Genomic DNA, 12,403 nt, shown 5'->3' with positions numbered 1-12,403 from the left:
TATTCAACTTGCAGCAAGTGAGAAAACAGAGCCAACACGGAGCTAGTCAAACTACCTGCATTTGCCCAGCCTAAATATGTCTGGAACCAGGTAGGAGGACATTAAAAGATGAGACATGAAAGGTCTGAGAAGTGGCGAAGTGTGTGCTGCAGCGTGATAACGCTTCACTATCTTCCTCATAGTAACTAAAGTCGCCCTATTTTCTCTATGACCCCAACTAGGAACCTAAAGTCAGAACAGCTCTCATGTGTCCTGCAGAGAGACTTAGGATGGGTGGGGGTCTGGGAGAAGTGGGGTATTCAGCACCTTGGACAGCTTCTCGCAAAGCCTTCCCAATCCGGAGCCATTTAATATGAGATATATGAGCGGCAACATTCTCCTTTCCACACTTTGGATTATCTTCATTCACATGCAGTCCCAATACTTCACCACTATCTCCGTTTCCACATTGCATCTATCCACTCACTTCCCTTCACTTTTAATATTTCAATCGAGTAATCACCCACACCTGCTTAACAAAATGCTGTCCATGCAAACTGGCCCCTTAAAGTGCAGATAGGACTTGCGCATATTTCAAGCGCTGATTGCTGGTAATGACTATGCATTTGCAATGTATGTGGTAATTAGGAAACGTGCTGACATTAGCAGTCTTGAGACTGAAAACATCACAATTTACACTCAAAGGAATATATGTATGTTTATACACATTTGGCAGATAGGTGAAATGTGCACTCAACAGCATTCAACACGCAGTGTTTGTGTGCACTGGCATCGGACCCTGGGGAATTGGTCTACTGCATAGTGATATGCAAATATGTTCTAGTTTTGAATCTTACGAGCCATATTTGATTCAAAAGCTGCTAAGGTGAATAGCAGTAAAAGCTGCTTAAATGTATTCTTTGTTCCTGACCCAAAGCTATCAGAAGACCTGGAACATATTGTACAAATTAAATTGACTACTTGTATGGTACCTTTTTCGATATCCACCATATTCTTTAACGCAGAAGTAAGTCTATGGACAAGAGCTATAGGGAAATAATGAAAGGAATAACAACGTGCAGTAAATGGTAAAACTGTTTGCACTACAAACCAGGTTAGGACAATACATTAAAATAACAGGGTAAGATACAGCAATTTGCAATTTCAAGCAGTAAAAGTAGCTGTTTTGTAGTACTAAAAATAGCTGGATGTGGATGAGACCAGAAGCCAGACCCATAAAATTTACAAATGGCCGCACCCGCTCTTACAGGAAAATTTTTTAAATAAAAATAGCATAATCCAGTCAAAATTTGTGCAATTTACTGTATAACATGGAATGTCACAGAATTCGCCAACTTTTGGATGAATAAATCAAAAGTAGGTCAGTACATTTATATCAAAACGTGATATGGACTAGTGTCTGTGAATATTAAGCCGCAAAAATGCCATTTAAATATGAATCCTGAATGTTCTGTGTGTCCCTGTGAACGAATGGCGCAGATGCGCGGTTTTGAACACATACTGCAGCCTCTGCTGCCTTAATATTTAAGTACATGAACACAAAAAAATACAATTTTAAGAAAAAACCTATAGTCATATCAAATGCAAACAGAAACCTAAAGGTCTTCACGGCAACCTGTCAAAATAAAAGTTTGTTATTACTTAATGTCATGACAGTACTACTACTATTAATAATACAATTATTATTAAAACATTATTCTTTAAGTAATAATTACCAGACAAAGTTTTACCAAAATTTATTTACATACATATTATTAACGGAAAAAAATCTATCAATAAATAAAAAATAAATTATTATTATTATTTTATTAAAATCAATTATTTAAAATAGTCAATCATTCATCAATGACTAAAATTATATCCAGAAAATTAATGAAACATAGAATTTGGTAAAAAATTAAACTTAATTTGAGAAAAAAAAATTTGTATGTCATTGGGTCTTAAAAATTTGTATTAAAATGCTGTTAAATTGTGTATGTTTCATAATTTCAATTCCTTAGACATGTTTTTTATTAAAGGATAACTTTCCCCAAAATGCAATCTGGGGTGTTTTTTGTATTGCAAACGAGTCAAACTTATATCTAAAAGCATAATTACGACAAAAGAGCCACTTTTAAGATTGACCGTGATTTAGTTTTTTGGTCAAATTGCCAGTGAATGGGAGTGCTAGGGGCACTTTTTGGAGCACATCAAAATCGATATTTTTACAACACTAAGAAGGCTCGACACACCATGAAATTTTGCTCGAAGTATCGCCTGGGTCTCTACACATGAACTCGAGCATTGAGAACATTGTTTGTGTCCACAGTTTACTAAAAAGAAAGCTTTTGAACAACTCACTTTCACTGTTTGGGTTTCCATCTTGCCAGTCAAGAGGTGTCGATCTCCGAATGCGACGTAATAGTGAGGAGAGTAAAGATGGATAGCTCCTAAAGCATATTTCCATGTAAATGCACAGCTAATTTGTTTTTTTGTCACAAGTGAAAAACAATATTAACCTTCTAGTTGTAAAAAGAGCCTCATATCCATCGCATTCGGAGATCGACACTTCTTGACTGGCAAGATGGCCGCGAGCGGAAACCCAGTGAAAGTGAGTTGTTCAAAACCTTTCATTTTAGTAAACTCTGTGTACACAAACAATGTTCTCAATGCTCGAGTTCATTTGTAGAGACCCAGGCGATACTTGAGCAAAATTTCATGGTGTGTCAAGCCTTCTTAGTGTTGTAAAAATATCGATTTTGATGCGCTCAAAAAAGTGCCCCTAGTACTCCCATTCACCGGCCATTTGACCAAAAAATGATATCACGGTCATTCTTAAAAGTGGCTCTTTCGTCGTAATTATGCTTTTAGATATAAGTTTGTCTCGTTTACAATACAAAAACACCCCAGATTGCATTTTGGCAAAAGTTATCCTTTAAGGTTTTTACATTTAATCACTAAAAAATAGAGAACTAAACCAATTAAACTGAAAAATTATAAAAAAGAAAACAGAATTTGGAAAAAAATTAAATTATTTCATAGTGCCCTATATGAGAAATATCTGAATTGCAAATAATTATAACTCACAATGTGCATTGATTCCATATTGATAACTACTTTGTCTTCGCTTTGCAATTGCATTTTATTCTGGGGAGTGATAAAGAAACAGCATTAATGTTCTCATACATCTCAAATGTGACCAAACATCTTTAGTGTAACTTTTATTCAAATAAACAATTATAATATATAGTTCAGTTCTATTTAGGTCAGTATTTTTGTACTAAATAATATGTGCAATAATGATCCATGAATGACAATTTAAAAGATAAAATGTTTTAATATTCTTAGAATTTATATTACACTTAGCGTAGTATTTAGGGTTAAATCCATCTGAACGTGTATTTGGACATAATCAAACACTAATTTTTAATAGGTTTCGATTTAACTCTGTTTCTCAATTGGTCTGGTATGAACAAAAGCGAATGTGACGTAAAAATGCAATCGCAAGCATGACATTTTATCTTGTTTGTCGAATTCCCATCTTTCAGCTCTTTCATCGCGAGTCATGTTTTTCACAGGATTTGTACCCAAGGATTCCAGATCCTAAGTCCAATTATTTGCCAGCTGAGCTACAAAGCAAGCTTGTTACATCTGGAAAACAAACATATGAAGCTGTAACCATACAGGTATAAGAAAACAATTACAAGTGCTTACATTTTTACTGCTTCTATTGTTTATTTCTTTTGAAGATTGCAGTGATATGTACTTATTGGTACATATTTAAAGGTTGTATCAGCGATTTCTAGCCTAAAACATAAAGTGTCAATTTCAGCTGACCTTTCTTCACGATCCGCTCGCTGCCTGCCCCATAAATTGTCTGTGAAAAAACCGCGTCTCTCTGGTCAGCCTAGGGTCCGAGATATGCCAAAAAAACAATCGGCACTACCAACCTTTCCACAGATAAACAAACAGTGTTCCAACCAATCAGCGTCAGGGGTTTGGTGTTGTGGACTTTCCTACTGGTGCAGGGATGTGAGGGAGGCGGAGCGAAAGTCCACAACACCAAACCCCTGACGCTGATTGGTTGGAACACTGTTTTTTTCACAGACAATTTATGGGGCAAGCAGCGAGCGGATCGTGAAGAAAGCTCAGCTGAATTTGACACTTTATGTTTCAGGCTAGAAATCGCTGATACAACCTTTAAAGTTCCCACAGGTACATTTTCGCCATGACATCAGGTAGAACATTTTTAATCATGTACTGCACCCTCATGTTATTCTAAACATATATGTTCTTCATTCTTTTTCTTCTTTTGTCTTTTAAATCCATATAATAATAAAAAATCAATGGGAAATTCAAAATCCATATAATGAGTCAATGGATGTCATTGTATGGCCGAAAAACAAACAAACACTGCTCAACATACAAGCTTGGAATCACATGAGGTTAAGTAAGTGATTTATCCTTTTAAAGTCCACAATTCTGCAATACTGAACATGTTTCGATTAGGTTGTACAGTAGGCTCCAATCTAGAATCCATTAATGTGTGGTGTACGTTTCAATTATGCATTAACATTCTAATGAGAACTTTTCTTATCTTTGTTCAGATGTGTGCTGATGTGCATACAAAGGGCAAAAAGAGCCATAAAGATGAGCTGAAGAGAAAAATCAATACCATGTCTCAAATTGCTACAAATGGTTGCATTAAGTGTCTCTAAAGGAAATAAGAGGCAGAGACAAAAAACCATATGGAATGAAACATTGAACATGAACACACATACTGACACTGTGTTTACTGGCAGAGGTTTTAATCAGAGACTACCTCTGCTCTGCCTAAATCAGTGACAGAGATGCAAACCAATACTACAAAAAAGAATACGAATTTATTAACCACAGTGCAACATGGCTGATATTGTCTGATAGAGCAAAACTGTTTACTTGAGGTTACTGTTGTTATCAGTGATACTGGGTAACACACATTTCACTCTCTTTGCTGGTCAATGCGAATCCTCTCAGCTTATCTCTCCCTTAAGTCACAGCAACAAATTAAAGCCTTTCGGCAGTAATTGCAGCTGTCTTGCAGGCCTTCAATAACTGGATTTCTCTGACTATAAGCCAGCACATCACCTGGTTCAAAAAGAACTGTGTTTAAGCATGTCTTGATTGACAGACAAAAGGTTTTTAAAGGTTTTTTATGCCCTCAGTGCCGAAAATCCTTTTCCTAATTTGGTATTCACAGTCAAAAATGGCTTACAAATCTCATTATGCTACAGTCAAACCAAAAATTATTCAGACACCAGATATGATTTGTAAATTTTTTTTCTATAGTCAGTGGTTGCAGGACACTATAGTTCATTTATGTAAGTGAGGAGAGCAAAATAAAGTAAACTGTGACATATACCCAATTTAAAAATGCTTCATAAAAAAGTTTCAGTAAAACTAATAAAAATTTGGAACCAATAATTTGATATGACACTTTGACCTGACCATGTTTTGTTACTGTACATGCCTTTCTATCAAAGTTATCTGACATTATCAAGATGAATTTGATGAGTTCTGACAGTTTACTCTTGAGTTCTTGTTATATTTTATTACCATTTTCTAAACTAAAGCAAATAAACTGTGATAATGTGAGACATTTTCAAGGTGGCTGAATACATTTTGGTTTGACTGTAGTTTGTGATTATCAAAATAAATTTGTTCTGACACAGTTTACTCTTAAGATCTTGTCATATTTTAGGTGTCAGAAAAAATATTTCAGTTTGACTATATTATCATCAAACCTTGTTTTCAGTCTTTTTGTCCACTTGTTTTCTTTCAGTTAGCACAGGTTTTGTATTTCTTTTTGGAACTGACTGGTCATAGGATATTTTTGACAACTTTTTCTCAAAAACAAAAACTGAAATGCATAAGCTCAAATCAATGAGGCCTACGATCAGTTAGCTCTAAAAAGAAATAGAAAACATGCTAATAGAGTGTTTTCAAAACTTGTCATCAATCGGCCATGTTGGTGACACTAAATGTACTGCCACTGAACAAAACAAAACTCCCATATTTTGGTGATTACTGCTGCTGAAAATGATCAATTATTGTCATGTTTTGGGCTGTTTTAATTGGTCGGACCGGGAAAAAAATTTGTAGTACTATAGACTGCCAAAAGTTAAAACAAATCAAGGAGAAGAGTTACAAAAAATGTCGGAGGAACAAAAGGCATTTGTGATTGGCCAAACTGAACCAGGATTTCCAGGATTTTTGACAACATTTGTGTTTGTTCTTATCATTTCCAGTCAGGTAGGAGAAATATTAGGCTAATATCTTAAGTAATGTGCTCCTACGTATTTTTACCACCTATTAAAGGAACACACTTTTTTTGGAAAAAACAGGAAGTTTTCCTGTTTTCCTGACCAATAGCATCGCATTCAAAAATGACCAACGAGTTTCGATATTTGTCCTATTTAAAACTTGACTCTTCTGTAGTTATTTTGTGTACTAATACCGGCGGAAAATGTAAAGCTGCGATTTTCTAGGCTGATAAGTTTAGGAACTACACTCCCATTCCGGCGTAATAGTCAAGGAAGTTTGCTGCTGTAATATGGACGCAGCAGGCGATGTATATCAAGCAGCGCCTGAAATTAGTTCCCAGCTAGGTTAGTATTTGCACATGTGCTGCGTGATATTACTGCGCCTGCTTCAGCCATGTTACGCCAGCAAACGTCCTTGACTATTACGCCGGAATGGGAGTGTAGTTCCTAATCTTACCGGCCTAGAAAATCACAGCTTTACATTTTCCGCCAGTATTAGTACACGATATAACTACAGAAGAGTCAAGTTTTAAATGGGGCAAATATTGAAACTTGTTGGTCCTTTTTGAATGTGATGCTATTGGTCTAATAGGATTCAATGATCTATGTTAAGCTATGCTAAAAGTGATATCGCCAGAACGGGAGAACGGCTGAATGGATTTCAAAACGGTAAAACTCAACTTATTAACTCGGGGGGGAGTTGGAGAATGAGCCTATTTCCAAAAAAAAGGGGAGTGTTCCTTTAACTTTAGTTTGTCAAAATATAGCGCCCTTTACTGCTTACTAAATACTTCTCTATATGATTTAGCAGCTTCCACTCATTTTTTTCATGGTTTAGACAGCACAAATTAGCATAAATCCGGCTAACTGACCAAACCATGACGTAAGTGCAAATTCTTTATGAAACAAGAAATAAAAACAAGAAACAAAACAAGCTAAAAACTAAATTCAGTATAATGATAATATACCATAACAAGAACTTTATAAGCAATGTCAATCATTTTTGACTGTGAACACCACAACTGTAACATAGTGGGGGGAAAAATCCCAAATAAATACAAACATTATACATTTTTAAGAGGTTTTTAAACCCTGTGTCAAGAAAGTCAGTACACAAAAAAAAGTTTTTTTTTTTTTTTTTTTTTTTTTTTTTAAACCCAAATGCTGGGTTTAGCTTGTTGGGTCATTTTATTGGGTTATTTTTTACTATTTTTTACCCAGGTGCTGAGTAGTTTTTTCTGTTGCTGGGTCATTTTGTAATGGGTTATTACATATTGTTTTTTTTCCCACCCAGCTGCTGGGTTGAGCCTGCCTCCAATGAAACAGCAGCTTTTTGCATCCTCTACAGGAAAGAGCAGTTATCAACGCCGCTGTGCACTTATCCAGCAAAATAAACATTACATTTTATTTTATTCATAAAGTCTTTGCTATGCTGTAAAATGTTATGCAACGCAACATACAAGGACGAGATGTCAGTCAATTGCATCAGCAGCGGTCGTTTTTCGAGTATGGAAAAGCCTTTTGCTTAGCATAAAATAAATTTATTTTATTACTTATAATACTGAATTTAATTGAAATTGATGTTAAAATATATTCTCTAATCTTAATGTTTGTTCATAGACAGGTTATGGAGTCTGTCACGGCATCTTTCAGCTACGAGTGAAACGCGAGGCAGCAGTCTGAGGTTCTTTTAAAGGTCACATTTTTTATTTCAAAACACGTTGTTAAATGAGTTTAACCCTCTTCGGTCATTTTGAACCGCAAAAAATGTATGTTTTTAAATTTTTTAAAATTGTAGCTTCATCGGAATGAGATGACACTTGATGACTTTTGTTGCATTAGCTATGTGAGCACACAAAAAATAACAATAATGATTTGGATATGTTAAAGGGTCAAAAATAAAATAAATAGTCACACTTGGCTCCTTCGCGGTGAAAAATGACCAACATAGGAAATGAATGGGAAATATGAAAAAATTCTATAATTCTGAGAATATTTTGATGGTACAACTTATAAATCAGCCACTGTGCTGAAAAAAGTGTTCAGCAAATCATGGAGTGACACTCTAAAATATCAAGAGTGCAAAACTGACACCCACGCATTAATAAGGATTTTAAGGGAAAAAGAAATTCCAAAAATCCAATCTCTATTTATAAATATTCTAAAAATATTCTTTAAATTTATTTATTTTAATGCAATTTATACAATTTTAATTTTTAACTTACATTTTTAAAAATTTATAAATTACAAATGTATCACAGTTATTACCAAAAGCACTGAAAGCATTAAAGAACAGTTTTAACACTGATAATAGGAAATGTGTCTTAAACACCAAACAAGGATATTTAAATTATTTCTGAAGTATCATTTGACACTGACAACTGCAGAAATGGCTGAAAATTCAGCATCAAGAATATAAAGTATATATTTTAAGATATATTCTAATAGAAAAGTTATTTTAAAAAGTAAAAATATTTCACAATGTAACTTTTTACTGCATTTTGATGCAAGCGCATTTTAAAACATTCAACTTTTAAACAATGCAGTGTGCATATTTGTTCCTGAAGAAAATGTGGAATTCTTTGCAGTGAGAAAACTGCTGCCGCATCCTAACAAGTTGAGAGTTTATGGAAGTAACGACTGGAACAGATCCACAAGCTGATACACATTCTGCATGGATCAACAACACCCCGAGAAATCCACAAAAAAGCTGCAAGGAGGGTCTTTTTGCTACTTCACAACATCTCTGAAAGGCTTCAGATGGAGACAACGAAATAAAGCCGGGATCAGCATCCCTGGAGAGAAGCAGTGCCTCCGTACCATGGCAGCATCCATTGTTTACTCTCACAGTGTGAATCATACTCTCCGCAGCGCAATCCCAGACTTAAGTCCCACAGATCTGAGGACAGCTAAGACATTCTGGAGGCTTAATTCATCTGGTAGGAGGTTTCGAATGACGACAGGGGGCAGAATGCCAGGGGAAATCAGAGCTGAGTTGCCCTGCTAAACATTAACTTACCTACTCGCATCACTCGCGATGCTAGGACCCATTCAACCATACCAATGAATAACTGACCTAGTCATCACTGTCATCACAGAGGAACAATACCAGGCAGAGTCTGCAGGCTGCAGCTACACAAGTTCTCTCAATGGCACACACTGGGTGTGTCTCAACATCCAGATTATTTATTTATTTATTCATTCTCTTCGGTAAGTACACAACACTGGAGTGTGCAAATGCATTCAAATGGACCTTTATGAAACTTTTATACCATTTTGAATGTACATTATTAAAAACACTTTAAAAGACTTTATATGTTTTGACTGCAGTGCATAACCCATCACTGTATTAAACTTGTGAAATCGAACAAAAATGTTATTTACAACAATAGTTTAAATGATTATTTATGCAATCAAAATTAATTACATATTTAAGTCTTTAAACTTGATAAATAGTTGAACTGACACTTAATCATTTAAAACAAATGACCGATTTCAGCAATAAACATCTGAAGGAAACAAATACAAAAACCACAGGAAGCCTGATAACTGAATAGCTGAGTGATTATTTACTCGACAAAAATAAACTTTAATAAAATGAAATATGTAAATTCCAATAGCAGCTCAAATCGCATGCCACACTAGATCCAAAGCCTATAAATTTGCTAATTTTATCATCATGTCCAAATCAAGCAGGTGTACGCAGACGCCTGTAAAAAAATTAATAATAATGCTTATTATCAAAACTTCCCTTGGCAATTCTAATATGACACTCACCGCTTTGCTCTCCAAGAAAGACGAGTTTGAATTTCCTTAAAGGGTTTCCAAAGTCATTTCCCACAGACATGTTTGAGGGCTTGTTTTTTAACAGCGTGTTCCCACCGGTGGAAATGTCTGGATGGAGCAGCGCGATGGAAAAAGCGGCGCTCCTGTGCGTTTGGAAACGGGAATGCTGCACTGAATCGGCTGTCAGGCTTAGTAGCTGCTGGGCATGCGCGGCCTCACCTCTCTCTCCCTCTCTCACTTTCACGCACATACACGACGTAATGCTGTATTAACCCACGGAGCGTGACGTCATGCTGTATCAACCCACATAGCATGACGTCATGCCGTCTCGCCCACTGCTCCGGAGAGTCCCTGCTTTTGATTATAGGTATGTTAGAATAGGGATATACTTTGACACTGCTTGGTTTATTTGCTAATTGGGTGGTGCCTGGGGTTGAGTAGTGGTTAAATCTCAGAGCTGGTAATCTAAAACCTGCTTGTTTGATTAGTAATTCCCAACTAGGGGTCCTGGTTGGGTACCCTAAGGGTTCCAGGGGGGTATTTGCTAATAAAAGAGAAATATAATACATTCTATTACAAAACAGTAACTAAACGATTGCTAATTTACTGCTGAGCAACTAATAATCACGATCATAAACAAATGTATTTGTGTATATAATATGTGTGTGTACTGTGTATATTTATTGTGTATATAAAGACACACATACAGTATATATTTTGAAAAATAAATGTATATATTTATATTCATATAATTAATAATATATATAAATATGTTTAAAGTATAAACAATTTCTTGAATATATACACATGCATGTGAGTCTATTATATATATAAATAATAAACATACACAGTGACAGTACACACATATATTATGTACACAAAAACGTTTATTTTGGATGCGATTAATCGCAATGAACTGTTGCCCTGCACTACTATTAATTTATATTTGTGCAAGTTAGGTGAATTTGTTTGCATAACTTATAAAACAAGTAACTTTAATAATATTAATGATAATTCTAAATAATATCCTGTATGATAACAGTTGAAATAAACAGTTTACAAGAAGTGCATCTCCTATTTTTTGTATTACATTGTGAGCTAAATAAAATGGTTCATATATGTAGAGCAAAATTATCTGTGCTAGAGCTAGTGTTCTTTGTGCTTTCATTTTAGTTGAAACTACATGCATGTGTTTGCAAATCATAATTATGACTTTTTCATAATTTACATAAAAAGTGATAATGACGAGATAAAAGCTTATTCTGATAAAAATGTGTAACACTTTACAATAAGGTTCATTTGTTAACTACATTGGTTAACATGAACTAAGAATGAACAATACTTCTACAGCATTTACTAATGCATTCTTAAAATCACAAGTTGTGTCTGTTAACATTAGTTGATGCACGGAAATATCATGAACAAACAATAAACGATTGTATTTTTTTATTAACGAACATTAAGCAGGATTAATAATGTATTGTTTAATTGTTCATTCATGCTATTTAATACAATAACTAAGGTTAACAAATTACACCTTTTTGTAGTGTTACCAAATTGTGAAATAAAGTCATAATTATGACACAAAGTCACAATTATGACAGACTGAAATCAAGTCATAATTATTAGATAAGAAGGCAAAACTATGACAAATTGAAGTCATAATTAGTAAAAGTCTAAATTATATTAATTACTAGTCAAAAGTTTTTGAACAGTAAGATTTATAATGTTTTTAAGGAAGTCTCTTCTGCTCACCAAGCCTGCATTTATTTGATTTGAAGTACAGCAGACAATGAAATTTTGAAATATTTGTACTATTTAAAAATAACGGTTTTCTATTTGAATATATTTTAAAATGTAATTTATTCCTGTGATCAAAGTGTCACAGTCTTCAGTGTCACATTATCCTTCAGAAATCATTCTAATATGCTGATTTGCTTATTCAAGAAACATTTATTATTATTATTATTATCAGTATATAAACAGTTGAGCACATTTCTTTCAGTCAACTTGTTAAATAGAATCTTTGCTGAATAGAAAGATCAGCATTTGTCTCAAATAAAAAGCTTTTGTAACTATACACACTATACCATTCAAAAGCTTGGAGTCAGTATAATTTTGGTGGGAAGAAAATATAGAAATTAATACTTTTAGTTAGCAAGGATGCTTTAAATGGATCAAAATGTGATGATAAAGACATTTATAATGTTTTCTGTTTTAGATAAATGCTGTCCTTCTGAACTTTCTATTCATCAGAAAAACCTGAAAAAATTCCACTCGGCTGTTTTCATCATCATAATAATGTTTTTTTGAGCAGCAAATCAGAATATTAGAAT

At 34.4% G+C, this 12,403-nt stretch overlaps 1 protein-coding gene across 1 annotated transcript in view; it reads right to left on the bottom strand.

Moving 5' to 3' along the window:
• rab6ba (RAB6B, member RAS oncogene family a) overlaps positions 1-10,266 on the bottom strand; it is a 140,595-nt gene extending 130,329 nt beyond the window's left edge. Inside the window, exon 1 of the mRNA XM_073851408.1 lies at positions 10,059-10,266. Within this exon, the coding sequence (XP_073707509.1) occupies positions 10,059-10,128 (70 nt within the window). The 5' untranslated portion in view covers positions 10,129-10,266. The remainder of the gene's footprint in view (positions 1-10,058) is intronic.
• Between the last annotated feature and the right edge of the window lie 2,137 nt (positions 10,267-12,403).

Source organism: Garra rufa, chromosome 12, assembly GCF_049309525.1.
Source record: "Garra rufa chromosome 12, GarRuf1.0, whole genome shotgun sequence".
Classification (NCBI taxonomy): domain Eukaryota; kingdom Metazoa; phylum Chordata; class Actinopteri; order Cypriniformes; family Cyprinidae; genus Garra; species Garra rufa.
The sequence above is the reverse complement of the archived record's forward strand: the minus strand, read 5'-3'. Positions and strand labels throughout refer to the sequence as shown.